Source organism: Eptatretus burgeri, chromosome 11 (genome assembly GCF_056783735.1).
Source record: "Eptatretus burgeri isolate ZD-2024b chromosome 11, Ebu_testis_v1, whole genome shotgun sequence".
Taxonomy (NCBI): Eukaryota; Metazoa; Chordata; class Myxini; order Myxiniformes; family Myxinidae; genus Eptatretus; species Eptatretus burgeri.
The window spans coordinates 12,891,779-12,916,960 of NC_140971.1; the positions used below are offsets into that span (position 1 = coordinate 12,891,779).

Below are 25,182 nucleotides of genomic sequence, written 5' to 3' on the forward strand. Positions count from 1 at the left end.
CTTATTTATAACCTATGAGTAACATGTTGTAGGCACTTACACGATCGTCGCACACACGTCAAGGCACGTTATACGATTGTTGACACACATCGAGGCACGTTACTTGTAAGTTACTCATAAGTCGAAACACGTCGAGGTAATGTTTAACGTACCCAAAACTTATTTCTAACCTATGAGTAACGTGCTTTGAACCTATGTGTAACGTACCTCCAACGCATATTGACGTATGTAGACGTATTTGATTGACGTCTTCCAGACGACCACAGAACTTACTGAACCTGTTTCTAATTTACAGCTACTGTATAATGGCGTATTGGCAGCGTTTAACAAAAAAAAAAAAAACAACAATAACTTCCGATATTTCGTCACGTGCCGTTACGTCACGTCCGATTTCCTCTTCAGTTTGCTCATGTCTTATTCTTAGTTCCTCCTCTGTGAATATTTTCTGTTTGAGGATATTGTCACGTCGACGTCGAAACTCAAAAGCAAATGTCCGAATATATTGTTACGTTTGAGGGGGGGTATGCATTCAAAGGGTAATTAGGATGTTTAATTAGGTATGCCATGCTGTTCGAGTTTACCAGGATCTCGATGTAATAAGTAGCAATTCAGTGGTGATAAGTTGTCTAGTAAATGTTCATTTCTTCAAGGGGGAAATGATAATTGTCACGTAATTAGATAGGGACACGGGATAGGGTAAGTGTGTCTGCGTAAACCCCTTTTAGTAGTCCCTGGAGGCTGGCCGTGACATCACAGGACAGGGCTCCAGATGGCTCCGCCCCGTGATCACGATTGGCGGAAGGCGACGGCGGTGGGCCAATAAAACGGCTCGATTGGAAGTGACGAGGACAGGAGGCTAAAAAGGTTCTGTTCGGGGTCGAAAAGGAAGAGGAAGAAGATCGGGACAAAAAGATCGTGTTTTTTTGGTGTGGAGGCTGTTGCGCAAGAAGCGTACTTGTTGTTGTGCTGATTCGATCGTGTTCTTCATTGTCTTGGAGCCTTGCTGAGCCTCGTGCCTCACCTTGGTTGGCTCTGGGGTTCTGCTGGCTCGGAGTACGGGGTCGAACGGCGGGTGGACCTGCCTCCCTCTCCTGCTCGCAATTTGGCGCCAGAACTGGTTCCCTGGTGGCTGTGAGCGGACTTGGGCCAGGACCAGGAGGTCGACAGCACCACGGTTTCTCCTGCCCCCCCTGACGAGAGCAAGGCCAGCTCGTCCGACGCCGATCCAGGGACAGTTGCGTCCACACCACGGTCCAGCCTGACCACCAGAAGTAGCTACGGTGTGTGTGTGTGTGTGTGTGTGTGTGTGTGTGTGTGTGTGTGTGTGTGTGTGTGTGTGTGTGTGTGTGTGTGTGTGTGTGTGTGTGTGTGTACTTGGCGCCTTAGAGGGTTTGAGATCTGTATATTCATTGGAATTGTCTGTGTTTTCCCCACGCCCGATCCCACACCATCCCGTCGAATCGCCCCGGATCCCTTTTCTTGCCGAGTCTTGTTATTTCTGGTTAATAATAAAAACAAATAAACATCATCAACTCAGTGAAAAGTGACTCGTGCCACCTTCCTCGTCCCGTTTGCGGTAGAGCGATTAGAACCGCCATGTTTGGGTTATAAATAAATAAACCGCCTCCATCGTTTCGGCTCATTCTACGTTGGCGGGACTGTTCAAGTCCCGTGGACGTCACAATATTTTAAAATTCGTGATAGACTAAAGAATAATAATAAAAAAACAACAACAACAACAACTTCAAATATTTCGTCACATGCCTTCACGGAGCCAAGGAGAAAAAAAGAAAATGTGCCTTGATGGAGAAAATAAGTTTCGGGTATGCTAAACATTACCTCGACGTGTTTCGACTTATGAGTAACTTACAAGTAACGTGTGTCGACGTGTGTCAACAATCGCATATCGTGCCTACAACTTATTCCCAGCGTAGCGGAACGTGTGAGCCATACGGCGAGTAAGTCGTAAAATTTTCAGCATGCTTGAAATTTCACGACGTACGAGACATACCACGAAATATGATAGCGTACTTCATCGTTTTTCAGCGTGCTCTTTAACGTATACACAACTTACCCATAATGTATTTGACGTGTGCCAGCTTGGTTCGGCAAATTTTTCATATCGTCACTAAATCGTCACACAGCTAAATCGTCAAGGTGTGACTGCGTGGTTGACACTTTCAATTTTCAGGCGGTTATGATTTAAATCAGCGTGCGGCAGGTTTTTAACAGGCTACGCCACGAGTTCGTCGGCGATACGTGCAGCGCGCTATACCTGAGTTAAACTATCATTGGGCATAGGTTGTGAACGCCGACAACAGGCTAAGCATTCGTTGGTATAAGTTAGCTATAAGACAACGAAACGTTCTGTGCCCGTTAATAATGTTATGCATACGACCAACACGTTATGAATACGACCAAAACTTTTTTAAAAACATCAAAATTTCAGTGTACGCCAACGTTTCACATACATTTTTATACGTTGCCATTGCTGGCTAAATCGTCAAGGTACGATATGGTACGTCAAGGTACGTCAAGGTATGTGGGGCATTCTTGCATCTCAGAACACACCATTCTTACGATGTCGACCAAAGCCAGTTCTGTTGTTCTTTAAAATCTCGAACTTTTTTGATGAAGTAGACCATTTTGTGCCCATTTCTACTTGGGTTTAGCTGAGTAATTAGCAATAACTGTGAAACGTGAGAGTGCTGGGACATGGATATGGCACAAAGAATGCCGGGCCAAGTGTCCCTTATCTTTGATTTCAAAGGGAGTGATCAGAACGTTTGTGGCCTGATCAAATAACTGACCAATTGCAGTATTGGAGTATCAGGACAAAGATAGACATAGACAAAGATGGTGTCATCAGGAGGAACCTGAATAGGATTCAGGTTTTGGCTGCCACTCCTCTACCCTAAAACCCATCCAGGTGCAGCCATGTGAACCGTATTCAAAAAGTATAATTGCAAGATTCACCCCTCCAAAGACAAATAAAAAGAAAGAAAGAAAGGAGAGATTGAGAACAAAAATAAACCACACACACCAACAGAAAGAAAGTGTGCACGTGTGTGTGCACAAACACATGCACCCACACTCAAAAGCAATCGGAAGGAAAGCTTGAAATACCAGGGGTGAAGATACATCGAGGGATCTTTCAAGGAGACAGCCTTTCACCCCTCCTATTTTGCCTGGCCTGGACCCACTGAGCAACTTCAATGAGCAAGGACATGGATATGTCCTGACATCAAATAAGAGAATGACCAAAGAAACAAGAAAAGTGACACATCTATGATTTAAATCAATGATTTAAAAGTTTTTGCACCAAACGATGAAAAATTGGCAGAACAACTCAAATTAGTGAAACGGTACTCTGACGACATTCAAATGGAATTTGGCCGATACAAGTGTGTCAAGTGCACATTCGTTCAAGGCAGACCAACAAAAACCGACAACATATAAATTGATACAAATACAACAATACAGGAGCTAGACAATGAAACATCAACACAAATACCTTGGGGTAGAAGAGGGCCACCAAATATTGTTACGGATTTGGAAACCTTGTGCACACTAACAGCCAGAGTCCCTAAGCTTAGTTATTTCGATAAGTATGTGTACAGTTAGAATCCATTCCCCTTCTGTCTAATGGGAATTACATGTATGCGCTACGAGTTATTTTTTAGCTAGGTTTTTACATCTTCAACAACTACATCCTCGACATCACCAACTACAACAACAACGCCATCGCCCACGTGCATCATGTCATGTAAAGGAGTGAGGTTCCCTCCGCCCATCGTGAGCTCGTCCAATCAACGGCGGCCACGAGTCGCCCGACAACCCCCTCGTCCAATCCGGAGGCGAGTACCTCAGAGCGTTTCCCTCGACCCAAAGAAGAGGGGAAGGATAAGTCGAGTGGTGAGCAGTCATTGGGGGTGATGGCTTGGTCGACGAGGATTCTGCAGAGTGGTCGTGAGGAGCAGGTTTTTCGGCAGACCGGTGTCTTCTTGGCGACTGCAGAGGGTCTGCAGTCCGGTGGCGATTTGCTTTGTCTGCGGCCGTGCTGGCTGGTGTCCGTGGCACCGTTCTTGGTCCCTGGAGCTTGGTGCGGCGTTGTTGGCGGTGGGTTCGAGTCCCGCCATCGGACAAGCTTGAATAGACTGCACGAGGCGGGACAGGTACCCCGGCTCGGCTGACGACTGAAATATACCCACGGGGTCCAGTTTCTTTTTGAGAGTGTGTGTGTGTGTGTGTGTGTGTGTGTGTGTGTGTGTGTGTGTGTGTGTGTGTGTGTGTGTGTGTGTGTGTGTGTGTGTGTGTGTGTGTGTGTGTGTCCGTGGGCCCAGTCTGTTAAGTAGAGCTGTTAAGTGTTTTTGTTCCTTGTACATTACATTTCTTATTCGGATAACTCTGCTCTTTGTGTGCTTCCCTCCCCGATTATTATTGTAAAATAAATCACCTGTTAAATGTTCCAGTTCGTTGTTCGTGTTTTCTTTCATTGACCCAGCATGGTTCGGACTTGAGAAATAGCGAGGCCGTTTGGCCCAGTAAGTTGTCATTGGGACTGGCGCAGCTCTGGTAACTCCGCTCGGTTACGCCGGATCCGAGTCGGTACCTACGACTCGGTCCGGACAGAGTCGGCCGAGGGTGTGTTTTTTCCCGGTAGTTGGATGACGTGGGTATTTAGGTATATTGAAATTAGGCAATTAACCCTACCCCATGCCGTCAAAATATTGGCGACCACGGTCCGCTAAGGGACCCGTGAACTCTCGGACCTATCCGAGAGTCACGACCTAAATTCTGGGTGTTCGGTGGGAGACGACTCCACTGCTCTATCTAGTCGTCGTTTATCGCCACCGACCTCCGGCCCACAACAATATGTCACAAACAAATGCGCAAAATAATTGCAAAAGAATACCTACGTAGAATGAGGCTGATCCTGAAAACATACCTTTCTCCAAGGAACGAAATCAAAGCCATCAGCCAACTTGCAGTGCCAATATTCCAGTACAGCTTTGGAACAATAAACTGGCCACAATCAGACATCAACAAACTAAATATCAAAACAAGGAAACCCCTCACCATCCACAAAATATTCCACAAAAATCAATGCATCCCAAGATTGTACCTGCCGAGAGGAGAAGAAGGTAGCTGCCTGATGGAGCTCAAACAAGTGCACAGAATGACAACTGTAGGATTGACTGAATACGTGAAAAATGCAACAGACTACCGAAACCAATTTGTAAGAAACCCGAAGACAACAAACCAGAGAAAGTAACTCTAACCTATCGAGCAAAAAATTTCCAAAGACAGGTGCGAATGGAAGATGTCACACAAGAAACCGAAACAACAACAAATACAGCCCCAACAATTGCAAAAAATATAAAACAAAACATCAACAGACATACAACGACAACTGAGAAAATGATAAAAGAACAGGAAGATATAATAAAAAAAAGAGTTGGACAGATTGGGATGAGACAAAGAAGGCTCTTTGGAATGGCTAAGAAGAGGTCAGCTCAGCTGGGATGGAGAACTAATCATAAATGCCCAAGAAAAATAACACTACACTTATGGTTTTAAGAAAAAAGTGGAACTGAGTCAATCGGACAAGTGTAGGTTCTGCACGGTAGAAACAGAAAGTTTAAGCTACCTCCGATCAGGATGTAAAAACTCATGTCAGAACAACTGTACACACAAAGACACAACAAGATATGGAGAGTCATCCACTGGCACATCTGCAAAAGTCTCAAAATGAACCAAAAACAATCAGTGAAACCAAGGAAGTACTTACTACTCAAGAAAAAGCATTGCGACCAGATGCAGTGCTGAGGAATAAGAAAAAGAAAATAAGGCATTACTAATTGAGGTGTCAGTACCCAGCAGTTTTGGCCGAAACAATGACTCAGAAGGAAATGACCAAATACCAAGATCTCAAGAATGAAGTGAAAATATCCTGGAAGCTGAAGAGCACTAAAGTTGTACCAGTGATAATTGGAGCAACGGGATTATATTACTACAAACGAACTACAGTTGGAACTGTCCAGGGCTCAGTGACGATCCTCAAAAGAGCCCTCAGAACAAAAACACTGAGAACAAGAAAACTTCACAAATTTGTCCATGGATCATGATCCCTTACTGAAACGCAGTTGGATACTTTGAGACCTGGGCGGACTCCGCTCCACCTTCTGAAATCCGCATATGGAGATAACAACCAATAACGCGCGTGCACATGCACGCACGCGCACACGCGCGCACACACACACACACACACACACACACACACACACACACACACACACACACACACACACACACACACACACACACACACACACACACACACACACACACACACACACACACACACACACACACACACACACACACACACACACACACACACACACACACATCTATTGTCCAAATAGCTTCCTACCTCTTACCTTACCACCACAGAATGAACGCAGGCATTTACCAGCACACAAATCAATACACAGGCCCTCTTTTTATAATGAAGTTCCCTTTCCGGTAAACACAAACGAGGAACTTCCGGTTTGATTATTTAATTGATATAGAAAATTAAAAAAATTAAAGGGGGGGAGCGGGCAGGGGAAGGTATACAACAACAACCACATCCCCATTATTTATTTATTTATAATTTTTTTACACAACTTCCAATGCTATGCGAACCTGTTTACACAAAAAACAATCAAAGTTAAACATGACAAGATTACAATGACATCTAAAAACATTTTCATATGACCCAATCAAACTATTAGCCCAATAACCCCTCTCTAACATTATGGAATATATCTTCTCAACACAAACCACAAAATCATCTATAACAACAAATTCTAGCAAATCTAATAAGCTGAGATGAAAATATAGTAGTCTATCTTAACTGGTACATTACTCGATAGAAACGTATACAAGACAACAGGAAAATGAAAATTGTCAACTTTATGATACACATTTGTACTAAAACAATTGTTTCCAACTTTAACTAACACATTCAGATATTCGACGACACTATCATCATTACTGCCCTTATCTGCTATTAGGCTTTCTGAATAAATCCTATGAATCAGCTTATCAAAAATCATACTTAATCACACAAATATCATCAATATAGCGACATGTAGAAGATAACATTTTAGCAAATTCTAACTTCTTCTCCTTCATCAACTTCTGCACAAATGAAAACACAATAAACAAGGAATATGTCTGCGAATAGGGGTCTACAGTTCCCTCCCATTGGAATGCCTTTTATTTGTTGAAACATTTTCCCACAAAAAGATACAAAAGTGTAAAGCAAAACACACACACACACTTCAACAATTTATAGTAGTCTTAAAGGGCCCACAGGGTCTTTTGGGTACTCGGGGACTTTTGGGTCTTTTGTGTCTTTGGGGTATTTTGGGTCTTTTGTGTCTTCGGGGTATTTGGGGTCTTTTGGATATTTGGGGTCTCTTTGGTCCTCGATGTCTTTTGGGTTATCTGGGTCTTTTGTGTCCTCGGGGGCTTTTGAGTCTTTGGGGTCTTCTGCGTTGTCTTTTGGGTTGTATCCTTTAGGTCCTTGGGGACTTTTGGGTCTTCTGAGTCTCTTGGGAACTTTTGGGTCCTCTGTGTCTTTGGGGTATTTTGTGTCCTCAGGGTCTTTTGGGTCTTTTTGGTTCTCTGGGACTTTTGAGTCTTGAGCATCTTAAGGGTCTTGGGGGTCTTAAAGGGTCTTCATAGGTCGAAGTGGTCTCAGCAGTCTAAACTCTAAAGGGTCAAACAGTACATTCCAATAGCATGTAATTAATGAATAGATGTACGTAATTAATAGACACAAATGACACACACACACACACACACACACACACACACTCCATTTATAGTTGCTGTGCAACGAATGTAGAATTGTTTTAATGATAATTTTGATGTCGTAGGTCACGTGGTGTGGCAGCCATGTTTGAAAAACGTAAAAACTTTGGACCTCTGTATCACCAAAACCGCTCCATTGAAAAAAATTGAAACTTGGCACATGTCAAGTACTCACCATGGGAAAGAATTGTGATTGTTTTGTTTTTTTTGATGATGTCATGGATGGCTTCGTAATGACGTCATAATTGCATACATCAAATGCTTTATCCGATCAGTATAAAAAATTTTGAGGGTAATCTAGGGATAAATTGTATGTCATTTGATGTATGGCGGGATGATGACGTCATTGGTCACGTTGTTCTGCAGCCATATTGTTTTTAACATAAAAATCTTCTCCGACACGGCTGGAACAGATCGAGGCGAAACTTTACAGGTATGATCGCCGATGCATGAGGAACAAAAGTTATCCACTTATGACATCATAGGTCATATGGTTTGGCAGCTATGATATTTTTGAAGAATAAACCTTTAAAAACCTTCTCCAGAACGGCTTGACAGATCGAGGGGAAACTTCACCCACATTTTCCATAAGCCTTGGGGATATCAGGGTGTTCAATAATAAACAGATCACATGGTCTGACAGCTATATTGGATTGAATGAAAAAAAATTTTTAACTCTTTCTCTTGAACCGCTTCATCAATCGACGTGGAACGTCACGATTATGATCGAGTAGTCATGGGGAATATATGTTTTAAATTTCAACCTGATCGGACGCATGGTCTGGCAGCCAGAATTATTTAATATTTTGAATCTGCGTTCAGGTATTTAAATCAAAGTTGGTGCAAGTATGTATAATGATGTAATAATGTGGGTGGAGGCACGTCTGCCAACGTCACGACGTCGAAGAGTGCCCTTCTAGTCATACATGACCCTAAGCATGCTGGGATGTTATTTGCTTAATTAACACATGGTGTGGAACAGAGTGGATGAAATGAACTTCTTCTTGTTCTGTACATCGTTTACAACTTTGATGCAGTTTTTGACATTTGTGATCCTTTCACATACATTTTTAAACTTCAAACTACAATTGTTTGTTTCATTGTTTAAGCCTGTTGTTGACTTATTGGTTAAGCTGGCTGGCCTAAGATTTGAGGTTTTTGAGTTTGAGCTTCTGTCGACCCGTTAAATAACACCAGGTCGGTTGACTCAGCCTGCCATCCTTTCAAGGTCGGCTTAAATGAGTACCAGCTTACTGGAAACGGGGCACTGCATTAGCAGCACCGCCACGCTTCCTGCAATGATGCAACCAGCAGCCACAGGCTGCATACAAAATAATAATTTAATTATTTTATGTTGGATGTTTTCTATTTTTTTTATTTACTTGTTTCCTCCACCACTGAAGGTGGATGGAGGTTATGTTTTCACTTATGTTTTGTCTGTTTGTCTATGAGCAGGATATCTCAAAATGTTGTGGACGAATTCGGACAAAAGTCGGTGGACAGGTCGGGTGTGTGACAAGGACGAATTGATTCGATTTTACTGAAGATCCGGATCCAGATTTGGGAATCTTTTTATTGTGATTCTTCATAATTGAGAGAGAGGGCCAAAACCATATGTAGCATGATATCTCAAAAACTTGTGGACGGATTATTACGAAACTTGGTGGATGAGTTGGGTAGGCCAAGGTGACAAGAGTAAGCCGATTAGGTTTTGGTTCAGGTCCGGAGATCCGGCCTATCGGTGGGATACGAAACATAAACTGGTTAAGTCAGTAGGAAGCACAGTTCTATAGTGACTGCATCACAAAACTACTTGAACATTGGCAGGAACGTGTGGACTGCAGTGGTGATTATGTTGAGAAATACGTCTTCATCATGGTAGAATCAAGATTGATATTACTGTAGTATCTGTCTATGTTTCATTCGACCGTCTTTCCATGTTTTGGAGAAAAAGAATAGGAGCCATTACTTTTCAACACACCCTCGTACAATTTGGTGATGTGATGGGTATGTTGTTCTTTTGTTCTATTCTTGTGTATGGTAGCTATCATTTCTTGGAAGTGCAGCTGTGCCGCTGATGCTGTGCGTACACTGGTACCCGTTTTGACACCCTCGGAAGGATGACGAACTGAGTCAATCCCACCTGGTGTTAATTCAGCAGCCAACGGGGTTCAAACTCAGGACCCTTTGATCATAAGCCAGCCACCCTAGCTGCTAAACCAACACCAGGAATGTTGTAACGAATTATGAATGACGTGAAAGCTCAAAATTCTAATGGAAAAGCAGACAGTTGACAGTTAAGAACTGATTCAAATCGAGATTTAAGAACAAATATGCAGAGAATGGAGACAAAGTCTAATGCAATATGAAAACAATCGAGATGAATTCAGATGCAAATACACAAGAATTAACAGCTAAGCAGCAGGCAAAATGCTGAATTAAGAAGGGAAATGCATCAATTGGTGGCTCAGTTGAAACAGGAAATGAGTAATAGGTTTGCTGCCCAGGAAATTTAAAATCAAAAGTTAAAGGAGGAATTTAATAAGGACTTGGAAAAGATGAAAGCTGATTGCATGACTCGTATGACTAACCTGGGTACAGAAATCTTAGACAGAATAACTTGATCAAGGAGGTAAATGCAGAGTTTGATAAATAATCTAAATAGAGAGGGCACAAGTGCAAAACAGAAGTACTGCTAGTAAACAGAAGGAAATATGGAGGAAAATGGAAAAATCAGAGAGAGAGAAAGAGGGAGAGAGAGAGAGAGAGAGAGAGAGAGAGAGAGAGAGAGAGAGAGAGAGAGAGAGAGAGAGAGAGAGAGAGAGAGAGAGAGAGAGAGAGAAAGAGAGAACCAGAGGGAGAGAGAGAGAGAACCAGAGAGAGAGAGAACCAGAGAGAGAGAGAACCAGAGAGAGAGAACCAGAGAGAGAGAACCAGAGAGAGAGAGAACCAAAGGGAGAGAACCAAAGAGAGAGAGAGAGAGAACCAAAGAGAGAGAACCAAAGAGAGAGAACCAGAGAGAGAGCGAACCAGAGAGAGAGAACCAGAGAGAGAGAGAACCAGAGAGAGAACCAGAGAGAGAAAGAGAGATTGAGAGAGAGATTTCTTTAAAGTGGATGTAAAGACCGAGGGAGTGAAACAGGACTGTTTTCAGAAGGTGCAAATTATGGAGGGAATGATGGGGTGGCTTCAAGGAAAGGGTGAGCCGAGTGAGTAGAGCGATGACAACCTTAGCGAGATGGCACAGCAGATGGAAATAATTAATGAAATAAAATGCAAGGGGGGTCAATGGGAATGCGGCATGAATTGTGGGTAGTGCAGCACATGAGTACAAGTTTACCGGTTGAAGCACAGCACTGATGTCTGGGAGAAGTTGCATTCTTCTGGGGACCAGGCAGGCTAGCTTCACAGTGCAAGGCATAGATTGTGGAATTTATAGTGGGGCAAGGGGGTGGGGGGGGGCGAATATTTATAACATTATTTAACAGTTCGGGTGCATTGCAAATCTACATGGCTGGCAGGAGAGTAAAAGCCTCGAGGTGTTTTTTTTTTTTTTTTTTTTTTTTTTTTTTTTTTTTTGTATACCTTGGTCGAGGCTCGTATGAGAGCTAACACACAACTCACAGCAAGGAGGCATGAGACAAGAGGGGCGGGAGTGGAAGGGACAAAACATTGGGGAACAGACACAGGTGAACTGTGGAAGGGAGAGGGATGGGGATGGGACGGGGAACATGGCGAGGAGAAGATGGACATTACAGGGACTTTCAGGAAGGAAAGCAGGAGAATTGAAGGAAGTGGGCTTGGGTGGATTATCGGGGGTAGAAAAGATCGAGGATTTGGATGGGGGAAGATAAGAGGTGGTGGTGAACAGCTGTTTTGAAAGCCTGGAGGGAAGAATGGGAAAGAATAGAGTGAGGAAGTTTATTCCAAAGGCGGGAAAAAAGAGGAATGAAAGAGTGAAGATGAGCAGTGATTCGTGATTTTGGTAGTTTTACCAGAAGGGGGTTGTTGGCGGACCTTGAGCGCCCTGTGGAAATGTGGTTGGGTTGGTGGCATCTTTGAGTGGGTCGGTGCAGGAGATCTTGAGCTTGTAGCAAAAATACCTAATTACATCGATATATAATGGAGGGAAAATATGTATGTTGGATGTTTCATCTACTCCTCTAAGAGGATTTGACCTCAGAAGACGAAACTTCAGAGGGTACCCTGAAGTTGTGCATATGCAAGTTTCATTTCATTCCATCAAGTTTTGAAAAGAAAAAAAAATTCCCATCTTGGCATTTTCATCCTTTGGGGAGAGGGGGAGGATGCAATTGGAATTATTTGAGCCATATAACCACGATGTATTATGTATGCACATTTGCGGTACACATGTGTTTGCTTCATGTACATAACCTGCGTTATTTTTATTTTTGGGTGTGATTGAGGCAGCGGTCTGTCACTTATACACTGCCCAAATAAAAGGATGTGTCAAATTCGTGTTGCAAACTTGGAACAAGATCCCCCGTAGGGCGGGTACTCTGCTATGGTATTAATAGTCATAAAGATAATAATATAGTCCCCTGGTCGCTCCCGAAGAGAGCGGGTGCTTCTAGTTACCATAATTGATAGTTCATTAAAATTATAGCTCTTTGGTAATCCAAGACAAGTTGAGGAGGCAGTTGGGGGGTAAGGAAATGATGCAATCCGTATTTGTACAGGCAATTATTGGCTGACAGAGATCGGTGAAACTCGGTTTTCCGAAAGTTGATGGAGCATGGTTACAACTCGGGTGGCCATCGAGGGACCTCAAGAATATAGACAGTTGCATTTAGTGCACAGTGATTTATTGGATTCGCTAGATATCCCTTATTGTCGGGTTTTCCGTGTGTGTGTGTGTGTGTGTGTGTGTGTGTGTGTGTGTGTGTGTGTGTGTGTGTGTGTGTGTGTGTGTGTGTGTGTGTGTGTGTGTGTGTGTGTGTGTGTACAACACGAGGCTCCACAGCACAAACCAGCAAAGTGATTTCGATGAAACTTGGCGATCAGGTGCCATATGGGCTGGGAATGTGCACGTTTGAGTTTCGTTGCTAAGCAACCACCCGTTGGTTGCTATGCAGCGGCCGAAAAAACGCGTACAGTATTTTCAATACTTGTCCTACACTTTTGAATGTGGAGAAACGAGACTTCGGAATTAAACACTTCGAGATATTTAGAAAATTTTACTCGAGCCGATTTTTGATTTAGGTTTTATTTTTCAAATAGTTGTCCTTCAAAAATCGGGCGTCTATTTTCCGTCATTTTTTTATGAGGGGCTTAGGAAAGTGGGCGGAGCTTAGGGAAAGTGGACGTGGTTGATGAAAAGTGGGAGTGGTGTAGATAAGTGGGCGTGGCTTATGGAAAGTGGGCATGGCTTATGAAAAATATTGTGTGGCTCAGGAGGTGTGGTCAAACAAGAGCATTGAGAGTTTATCGGGTTTTCCGTGTGTGTGTGTGTGTGTGTGTGTGTGTGTGTGTGTGTGTGTGTGTGTGTGTGTGTGTGTGTGTGTGTGTGTGTGTGTGTGTGTGTGTGTGTGTGTGTGTGTGTCTGCAACGCGAGGCTCCACAGCACAAACCAGCAAACCGATTTTGAAGAAAATTGGCGATCAGGTGCCATATGAGCTGGGAATGTGCGCGTTTTAGTTTCGTTGCTAAGCAACCACCCATTGCTATGCAGCGGCCGAAAAACCGCGTTCACTATTTTCAATACTTCTCCTACAGTTTTGAATGTGGAGAAACGAGACTTCTGAATTAAACATTTCGAGATATTTAGAAAATTTTACTCGAGCCAATTTTTGATTTAGATTTTATTTTTCAAATGGTAGTCCTTCAAAAATAGGGTGTCTATTTACCATCATTTTTTATGAGGAGTGCCAGTTGGCAAAATACGCAATAGGAAAAATCTTGCCAGGCAGAGGAACAATTGTATGTGAACCAATACGTCTTGGCAATGAATCTTGTCGGTGGATCGGTCAGAATGAAAAGCATAGTATCCAGCGCTTCGATCCTAGCGGATCCCTCGTCGCCTACCGGCTTGTTTGTTTATTACTAACTTGAATGCCAATTCATAATAAACGCAGCTATAAAGACTACCAAAAAGTTAAATGTGTGCTCACAATTCTGGGATCGACTGGTGTTTATATTTCTGTTCTGTCCTGGCATCATTCAGAAGTTTTTTTGTTGTTCCCCAGAAAGTGAAAGTACGAGGGTCACTCCCAAAGTATAATGCCCCACAATTTTTTTTAACAACACTATATTTATTCCACAGCATTGTAACTTGTACAATCTATCGATACATTATTGAGGAGCATAACCCTATTTCTCTATATGATCACCATCACGCTCAACTGCCTTGCGCCATTTTGGAACAACAGCCTGTATGCCTCTGTTCTTCATTGCACGGCCCAGGAGGCACTGGCGGCTCCTGGTGGCCGAAAGTGCGGCCCCTGACGTGTGGCCAACAACACACAAATTGAAAAGACCCCATAATATATAATCCACCATTTATCTATCTATAATTCCAGCAGTGTGTGTGTGTGTGTGTGTGTGTGTGTGTGTGTGTGTGTGTGTGTGTGTGTGTGTGTGTGTGTGTGTGTGTGTGTGTGTGTGTGTGTGTGTGTGTGTGTGTGTGTGTGTGTGTGTGTGTGTGTGTGACTGCTGTTTCTTGACAACCACTGGTCCGATCTACTTGAAACTTGCCAGATATATTGCTGGGGACCTGAGTATGTGCCTTTTCACGGTTTGATATTAATCGGACAAGTAGTTCCCAAGTTATGGCCATTTATTTTCCAACCAATGACGAGACGCATTGCTGCGTAGGCGTGGCCGATGGGGAAGAGATTCTCAGCTGCGTTCCCCATTATGGGTTACAACGTACGGACTTCCGGATAGTGATGACTTACTGTATTCTAATAATTTCTCGATTTCTTAGGCGCATTTATAGATAAACACAATGCCCCAATGCAGTCGTCGTTTACGAGAGCGAAGGAAAGGCATGTGTGGTTGTTTGAAAGTTTTTTGGGGGGGTTTTTTTTGTTTGTTTTGCACGTACGCTTTTTTCTTTTTTTTGTCTTCTCTTCTCTTTGTGTTTTTCCTTGCGATGATGTTGCGAAAAGGCAAAATACGTTGGCGCATGCGAGAGCGAAGGAACGGCCTGTGTGGTTGTTTCTGGCAAGCGGTTTGAAAGTTGTTTTTTTATCCCGCCCATCCTGGAGGGAGGGAGCGGGATATTGTAATCGTCCGGTTTGCTTGTCTGTTTGTTTGTCTGTCTGTCTGTTAGAAACTTTTCGGCAAAACAGCTTTAGCAAACACTATCAAATTTATTCCACAGGTGGGCAATGAACCTTGGACGACCCCATTAACCTTTGGGTCCAATTGGATCAAAGGTCAAGGTCAAGGTCACGAAAAGATCGAAATCGTTTTTCGGTCATAACTTCGTCAAAAATGATCTGATTTAACTCAAACTGAGCTTATAGTGAACCTTATTCTATTTGTCACTTATAATCCTTCCCATTCCTATAGTGAAAAATGCATATTTGTGAAGATCGGTAGGGTCCGAAGTTTTGGGGGTCATGGACATCGGTCAAAATTACAAATTTTCCATTAAAACTAAAACATGGTTACGAAAATACAACTTTATGGGAAAACGGCTGGCTCAAACACTGTCAAATTGTATCCACAGGTGGGTAATGAACCTCAGACGACCCCATTAACTTTTGGGTCCAATTAGGTCAAAGGTCAAGGTCAGGTCACGAAAAGGTCAAAAACTTTTTCGCTCATAACTTCGTCAAAAATGGTTTAATTGACTTCATACTAAGACTAAAATATTCCTCATTCTATTCCTTATAATCAACATTCAGGTAAAGGATATATCAAATTTAAATTTGATCCCCAAAATAACTTTATGCCTTAAATGGGTGGGATTTGTTGTGCCTGGCACCACTTGTTTTTTGTTTTTTTGCACGTATGGGCACGCACGTACGGGCACGCACGTACGGGCACGTACTAGTACTATCAAATTGACCCAATGGTTTCAAATGCGTGTTCCAAAGCGAAGCATAAAGCAACATCAGCAGGTGGCAGTACAGTATACAGTAAACCCTCAAATATCGCGGGTTTCGACCAATCGCGGGCAACCTATTGTCGTCTGATTTAGTTATCGCGGTATTTAATTTTGGCCAATAGTGGTTTCTGAGCTTGGATGAGTCATTATTTTCCTCCGCGTGTACGATTACCTCCCGTTACGAGGATTTTCTTGTTTCTCGTGCACCATTAATTGTAGTCATTCACCCAGCATACAGAACAAAGCTAAGATTAATAATGAATCGTCATCAAAGAGGAAATGACATGCAGAGAAATCCTTTAATACTAGATCGATAAGATTGAATAGACACACAATTCAGTTAATAATGGTGCCCAAAAGTAAAACGATGGACAAAATCAATTGTTCCAAAAGGCAGAGTATGGTCATGACATTGTGTGAAAAAAATCGAGTTGTTGGATGCGTTGGCAAGAGGTGAAAGTGCAGCATCTGTGGCCCGCCATCACATAATCGGGGATCAATTTTTTTCAGTTACATACACATGTGAAGCCACCTTTTCAACAATGAACATTGTGAAAAGAAAACCGAGTAACAGATTGACAAATTAACATTTGGACTGCCTAACAAGGATTTCTATGACTGATTACAAATACTGCATGAAGAGGGTCATGGAGCATCAGGCACACTTCCACTCATCCAGCTTTTAAAGAAAGTTTTGAAATCTAACTTATTGTGTTATTATTACTATTATTATTATTATTATTATTGTAATATTATCTCTATTATTTTGCTTAAAACACATACCTTAAGTAGGTGGCTTCGTATTACATTTTTGGTTTCTGATAATTTAGCCTGTATTGTTTTGTTGCACGTGCAGACTTCAATTTAGTTAACCTCGCTGTTATGTAACATTAATTGCATTAAGGATTCCATTATTTTGTCTTGCACACAGTGTGGTGGCTCTTACACCTTATGTCCTATTGGCGAAAGTGGCCCCCCTCTAAAAAATAGTGAAGATCGCTGCTGTATGCCTTTGCAGTAAAATTCCTGTCCTGCATTCTTCAGCCACTGTTTCACAGCCTTCACAAGGGAGTCATCGTTCGCAAATTTTGTCCCACGAATGCCATCCTTCAGCTTAGCGATAAGATGGTAGTCCGATGGCGCTAGATCGGGACTGTATGGAGGATGGGGCAACACAGTCCAACACAAATCTTGGCAAACGCTTCCATGGTTCTGAGACTTGCGTAGGGTCGAGCATTGTTGTGGTGCTGAAAAACGTCGTGCATGCACCTGTGTGGTCGAACATGACACAGATGTGCTAGGAGTTTCTGCAACGTGTTCATATATGCCTCTGAATTGATAGTGGTTCCTTTTGGCATGACATCCACCAGGATAATCTCCTCCATGTACCAGAAAACAATTGTCATGACCTTAGTGGCGGAGGGTGCAACCTTGAACTTATTTTTCCATGGAGAATTTTCATGGTGCCACTCAATTGACTGTCTCTTCGTCTCTGGTTTGAAGTGGTGCAACAAGGTTTCGTCTCCCATCACGATGCGTGCCAGAAATTGCTGTCCTTAGTCATTAAACCACACAAGCAGTTCCGAACAAATGGCTTTCACCACTCCTTGTGTGTATCTGTCAATTGTCGAGGAACCCACCTGGCGCAGACCTTTACATCGCCCTACTGTTTCACTGTTCTGCACATGCTTGCTTCACCAATGTCCAATTGGAGTGATGCTTCTCTATCAGGTACACATCTGTCTGCCATAATGATGTTGTTCACCTTTGCAACATTGGAATTTGCCCATTCTGGCTAATCGTGGCCTGCCACTGCGAGGGCAGTCGTGCGTATCGGCATATTCAACTCCTACAGACATTATCCGCTTGGCTCATCGACCAGCTGTGCTATTGTCAACAGCATGCAGTCAATTATGGATGTTTCCAATAGTCTACTTCTCCCACACCAGTAATTCAAGAACAGCACGTTGCTTCTGACGGACAGCACTGCAGATGTGGGTTTTTCACCCTTGTCAAGGATTAGATGTGGAGTGGAGGTGGCACAAGCATGGCCATAACTCTGAGTAAGTCAGGCCTACCCAAACTTTCAGAGCATATGAAAATGTGTATCTGATTGACCTGCCTAAAAATAATTTGAGGCCTCCTCAAAGATCTGCCTTCAGTTATGGCCCTGCACAAGGGAGATGGCACAAAGCCTGGAAACCAAAGTGCTTCAAATTCCTCCACTGCTGGCCTGTGAATACCTTTACCTCAATTAGTTTGAAGTCTCCACAGAGGAGGCATTCCTTAGGGCAAAATCATGGACATATCAGACAGTCCAATATGGATGCTATGCATGTCCCAAGCAAGCTATGCATGACGTCAGACATTTCTGCTTATGTTACGAAGCTAATGTTATTGAGGCACAAGAATGCTGTGATTAACCATCACGTCAATGACCCTTTGAATTGAAGTAGTTAGAATGACTGTAGATTTGTACACACGATGCTCGATTCCACCAATCTTTAATACACTAATAGTATGTGTTCATTAAGGTAAGCGATGAAGATACGGACGAACAATACTCAGCCATCTGCATAACTAGCTTAAACCATAACTGGGTTGAAACAATACAACTATCTGCGGGATACCGTAGTCCTAAAGGATCTTAGGATCGGTGAACGATCCACTGGTTACATGACACTGTTTCAATGTGTGGAACCATTTCGTTATTTCCTGCTTTTTCAAACTGAATCAAGTGCTTATCTACCTACACCTGATGCTTCACATGCAATTGTGGTGAACTCACCTATTCATGATAATAACAAACCTTTGCTCAATCAGCTTCATAGAATGTCCAAGAATACATGTATGGATTCCATTGGGTTATGATTGTTACCGGTTGGATAGCCTCGAGGTATGCACACTCGCTTCTAAGCTGTCTAGCCTGGGTTTGAATCCCGACACAGTTACAAACTGTCAACCTCGTGCTTTGCAGGCGGGATGATACATCAATGAGTGCCGTCCCTCAAATGGATGTTAAAACTGGGTGTTCTGAATGCTCGCATTAGTTTGTGGATGTTAAAGATCCCACGGTGTTCATCACATAGATTAGATGAGTTATTGTCGACACCATGAGCAAATTCCAAATTCCTGCCGAGACAGTGGATAGTATGTGATCCACTCTTCTTGGAAGTTCTTTGACACCGGGTTGCACCGATTATAACTACTGTCGGACTCCACTATTCGTGGAAGATGTCGTTCCTGAAAAATGCCACAAATGTCAGGGTATTGTTTTTTTGTTTTTCTTGAACATGGTCTAGGTTCGTGGAAGAGTGATTACATAGAACAAATCAGGACACAACATAACAAAGGGAACAGCAGGAGAAAGGGGAAACACCAACAGCGGGGCAGAGGGAGCAAGTAGACAGAGATGGACAACCAAGGGATATGCAGGTCATGATGAGGGGTAAGGGAGAACGCAAATAGTGGACAATATGGACACGGAAGCAAAATTGTGTTTGAACCAGTTTGTGATTTTGGTAAGGTCATAGATTATGAGTCAAGTACATGACAAGACCATCGTGTGAGCACTTACAATTGCATACATCGTTATGTGATCATTTCACCCGTTATTTCATTACAGTTGTTACTTATGAAAAGTTCATGATAACATGGCACCTGTTTTTTTTTTCTTGATACACAGAAGATCAACTTTGGTGCAAAGTCACACATACGGTTGAGGAGGGAGAAAGCCTGAGAGGAATACTCCACAATACCAAAAACAGCTTGCAAGAACATCTTGGGGATTTTCTGCCTAAATCTTCTACTTATCCACAATCCCTGCACTGCAATCCAGCCCAGCCTGCTTCCACGACAACATGCAGTAAGTCCAGAGGCTTTTGCACCTCGTGCCCCTCCCTCATTATCAGTATCCATCCATCCATCCATTGGGACCATACTCTGTGCAGAGCATAGGTGCTGCCTAAGCAGTCTCCTTGGCTATTGGGCACACACAATCCTGGACGGGTCGCTACTCCGACACAGGATACCAGCAAGCTAGCACTCATTTTGCTGACCTCGGAAGGATGACGGGCAGAGTCAACCACACCTGGTATTAATTCAACAGCCAAGGGGAATTTGAACTCAGGATCCTAGGATCCCAAGCCCACCACCCAAATCATCAAGCCAACACCAGGCATATTATCAGTATATTTAAAGAGAACGAACCTTGAAGGAGATTTCATTTTTCAAACAAGCCTCAAACACACACGGTCAGCAAATTAGCGAATCCCAGCAGGTACACATAAGGAGAGACTGCAGCAGCACAATGGTCCGCCAGCTGGATGCAGCAGTGTCGCTGCAAGTTGAAACATTGTTACGATAGCCAACTGATTACGCAGAAGAGCTGTTGCCAGTGGGGCTAATGCAAACATACAACAGCAAATGGCAGTAGCAGACATGTTTATGCAAAGGGTCACTTCGCTGTAAGGACCCTTTGTTTTTTCCCCGTCAAAGCTTTTTCCAGCACGCCAATGCGAGTTGAACCGCACGGTCACAAGCCTTTGATTTTTTTTATAGCTAATGGCACAACGTTCAACCTACATGTATCTCAGTGTTCATTAAAATATATAACTCGTATTAATGTCCATCTAACTCGATCCACTTGCGTTGCCACTGTTGGGTGTGACCTTTTTGTGCACGATCTAAAGTCAGAGTCAACTGTGATCTCAATGAAATAATTGCTTTATGTTTTTTTTGTATCCCAAAGGTACTGTATTTGCATTGGAACTCAAATTAATGTTTTTCGGAAATATTCATGCAATGACTGAATTCAAAATCCAAGATTATCTTTGAGATTACGGATATATATGAAAGTGTCATTACCTGGAGATAATGCGCAATGCAGACTCGAATTGAATCTGATTGTTTTCCTTTGGAGAATATGCAGTCAGTACAGACTCATGGTTAGGGTAAGGGTCACTGTAGACCAGGTGAGGCTTCACAGGTTCCTTTAATTGAATCTCAATAGCATCTTTACATGGATTAATAGTTTTGCCATGGTACATTTAGTCATGGATGTATTTTTTTGTTTTGATTAAAAAAATATATTGTTGAGAATCTTTTATTCACATCTACAGGGTATGATGGTGACCTGGTAGTAGCGTATGAGGACAGTGCACATACATCTTATAGGTTGCGGGTTCACATCCTGCTGAAGGTGGCAGTGTTACATTAGGTTCTGAAATGGCAGCCGAATCACTGTGTTGCTATTAGATTGCTAGTAAAAAACTTGTTGCTTCTTCATCTTAAATCTACAATATTAATCCACAATGTAATAACAGCATTATGTTAACAAAGGGTAATCTGCCTTCCCCACACTGTCTGGTCTACATCTTACGTCAGATCGCACATTGTCGTCTCTTTATGCCCTCTGTTCAATTTGATACGGACACCAAAATACAAACTAAAAAGGGCATCGATCATTGCCAAAACATCTGAAAATCTCTTTCTCCAATGAAGGACGAACGCCTGAAATGTCAGCTACACTTTGCTTCCCACAGTGCATTTAACACAGCTTTGTCAATGGTCGGTTTTTGAAATTGTTTTCCAACATCGGCAAAACCAATCATGGAATTGTTTTCTGATGCAGACCGACACTAGTCTTGGCAAAATGTAGCGTTCCTTGCACTTAATATTTTGATTTTGATGTACCGTACTCTTTACAGAGCCTCAGGTCAGGTATGGGAGCATGCGCCAGAGCAGCACGTCGCTGCGTCCACTTTCCACCATTACTCCAGGGGCCTCCGTCTGGCCATCCCCAGACAGAAACCTCACACATCCCCATCCCCTTGAGATGTCAATCAACCTGCCGCAACCATGAGGCACGTGATCGGCCCATTGGCCTCCTCCATCCATTAGGCTCCCTCACGGAGAGAATCTGGTGAGCAGGAACAGCATCAGGAGAACGAGCCACATGTCCATACAGCTGCAGCTGACATCCATGGACGATGCAGGTAACAAATCTCATTTGGGTCTTTCTCAGCAACTGCTCGTTGGACACAAAGTCCAACCAGCGATAGCCAAGGATTCTCCAAAGAGACCTGGTACCAAAGGAATTAAGTCTCCATCTCAGATCCTTGGTCAGAGTCCAAGTCTCACATCCGCAGAGCATGACTGCAAGCACCAAGCACCTGAAGACTCGGACTTTCGTCTTACTGCACAGGTGCCAACAGCGCCACACCCCATGATCCAGTGAATCAATGACTCCCCAGGTCGATCCAGAGTCTCTGCAAAGATGACTGCATCATCTGTGAAATCAAATTCGTAGATCTTAACATTCCCAAATGATGCACCGCAGCTTGATCTCTCCAACATCCTCCCCAGAATCCAATCCATACAAGCGGTGAAAAGTGTGAGGACCAGTCCACACCCCTGACGAACTCCAGTAACAACTGGAAATAAGTCAGAGATGGTATCAACACGTCTCACAGTACTCTCAATACCAGAGTATAGACATCAGATTGATCAGTTTTGGTGGCACCACATGTAGGCCAAGAATCCTCCAAAGGGCATTCTCATTCACTGAATCAAACCCTTCACAGAGATTATCATAGGCTGCAAGCAGGCCCTGCTGAAACTCTCGTCTGCGTTCGGTGAGGACCCAAAGGGCAAGGATACGGTCAATCATTGACCTCTTTGGTGTAAAGCCTGACTGTTCTGGGTGCTGGTGCTCCAGCAGATGGTGGCGAACCCTTTCAAGAATTATCCGAGCAAAGACCTTGCTCGGTACTGAGAGCAGCGTCACCCCTCGGAAGTTGTTGCAGTCCTGGCAATCACCCTTCCTTTTCCAGAGAGGGACAACAAGGCCCCTCTTCCAGTCAGTTGGGATGATGCTTGTGTTCCAGGCAGAGCACAGAACTGCATGCAACTACATGAGTACAGCATTTCCACCAGCCTTGAGAAGTTCAGCATAGATGCCACAGATCCCAGAAGCTTTACTCCATTTCAGCCATTTACTGCAGCCTGTGTTTCCACAAACGAAGGTGGATCACAGTTGATTGGAGCATAAGCAAAAGGTATAGTAACACCCCTCACATCCAACTCCACAACTGGTGGATTAGCCTGGTGCAGTTGCTCAAAGTAACCGGCCCAGCGGGCCTTCACTTCGGACTTCTCTGTCAAGAGCCGACCACCCTCCGGTCTAACTTCAGTACACCAAGGGATGGGCTTGGAGGAACACAATACGCAAATTCTCCTGAAAGCAGGATGAGAATCACCTGACCACAGGTGATGCTCTACCCCCTCACGGATTCCTCACACATAGACCTCCTTGTCCACCCTTAGTGCATGTACAGTTTTGCACCTGAACAGCTCATCTCTGCCATCTCTGCCATTGTTCCTTGATAGACAAAATTATTCTTTGCCCTTTGGTGAATTCCAAGACATCCACCAGCAACATCAAGGATGGTGGGCCTGAAGGCACTCCACAACTCTTCAGAATTCCCCAAAGAACCCAGACCCTCCAAATCCCCACTCCACCTTTTCACAAACTCCTCAGCTACGCACACATCCTTGAGCTTGCCAACGTCCAGCCTCAGCTGGGATGGTACCATTCTCCTGGATTTAAGCTGCAACTTCAGAGTTGCTACCACAAGCCTGTGGTCGGCATTGAGGAACTGAGCACTCTGGTAGACCCTGTAGTTCTGGATCGTCCTCCGACCATCATCGAGCACATGGTCAATCTCCTTTGCAACACCACCAGCATTGGAATACCAAATCCCGCGATGAGCCTGTGAGCGCTGAAACCAATCAGACACCTTAAGTCCATGACTTCTTTCAAAGTCAAGGAACTTAGTGCTATTCTGCTTCACATCTCCAGACCCATGGGGACCAACACTTTTCTCATAACCGTCCCTATCAGTTCCAGTCGATGCATTGAAATCCCTCAAGATGAGAAGAGTATCTCGCCTGTGGCACTGATCAACCACAGACTCGAGCCATGGCATAGAATGCGGCCTTCACGGTGAGATCACTCGCCTCAGTCCGAGCATATACAGAGACCAGGGAAACGACACCCAATGAGTGACGGATCCTGAGTCTCAGACGCTCGTTGACCCGTGTTACCTCAATTATCATTGAAGTCACTTTATTGGACACAGCCACAGCAACGCCTTGGGAATGGTAACCATCAGAGCAACCAGACCAATAGTATGTGTAACCACTCGCCATGATCTCGCCACCATCCGGTCTCTGAACCTCAGAGAGTGTTGCAATACCTATGTTCAAACACTTGAGCTCAGATGATAACAAGGACAGGTGATCATCCTCTTTAAGGGACAAACATTCCAGGCACCCACCCAAAGGGACAGCCTCAAGTTAACCCAAGGAGACTGCCGTCTGGTGGACGACACCTCAGCACCACCCCAACACACATGACCGCAATTTTGACCCAGGAAGGTTACCTCGTGGTTTTCCTCCCATCATCAAAGAGTGGAGGTCCTGAAGACTTTTTGCTAATCCTGTCATCTGGTGAGCTGCCCTGCAGAGGGCAGCTACACAGGAGGTATTCCCATGGAGTGGGTTTTCAATTTTCTTTGTGTTTTGCAGAGTGAAGGGTTTTACGGTGGCCGGAGTGCAAATCCTGCCACCAACCTCCTAAAAAAAGTTACCCAACTGCAGGAGGACGTCTGCAGACACAGTCGTTCCATATTCTTTCCGAGAATACCTTGGGCACTAGATATGGATGGCCCTTGGCTCACAAGGAGCTCCTCCACCCTTTGAGCATTGGTGTCTTTCACGTTGGTGTTGCCGAAAAAGTTTATTGGCAAGGGTTATACTGAGTGGTTTGCCACTGCCTTCTCAGCATCGTTTCTCTGTGCTCTACCCTTCAAATGTCAAAAGTCAAGCGAGGAAGCAGCACATACCATTGTCACTGATCTACGCATAATACCTCATAATGACAAAGTGGAATTTTTATTTTTTCGAATTTTTTACAAATTAAATAAAAATGAAAAGCTGAAATGTCTTGAGTCAATAAGTATAACACTCCAAATTGAGCTCAGGTACATCCAGTATCCTTTAATCATCCTTAAGATGTCTCTGTAACTTGATTGGAGTCCACCTGTGGCCAATTCAATTGATTGAACATGATTTAGAAAGAAATACACCTTTCTATATAAGGTCCCACAGTTGGCAGTGCATGTCAGAGCAGAAACTCCACCACAAAGTCCAAGGAACTGGCCGTAGAACTCTGAGAT

The 25,182-nt window shown here is 43.6% G+C and overlaps 1 protein-coding gene across 4 annotated transcripts in view; it reads left to right on the forward strand.

The window, feature by feature from the left end:
• Positions 1-25,182, forward strand: part of LOC147016519 (zinc finger protein ZFPM2-like) — a 138,712-nt gene that overhangs the window by 104,846 nt on the left and 8,684 nt on the right. For all 4 annotated transcript variants that reach the window (XM_085845228.1, XM_085845229.1, XM_085845231.1 and 1 more), the window contains one exon: positions 19,629-19,808. In XM_085845228.1, coding sequence (XP_085701354.1) covers positions 19,629-19,808 — 180 coding nt within the window. The remainder of the gene's footprint in view (positions 1-19,628; positions 19,809-25,182) is intronic.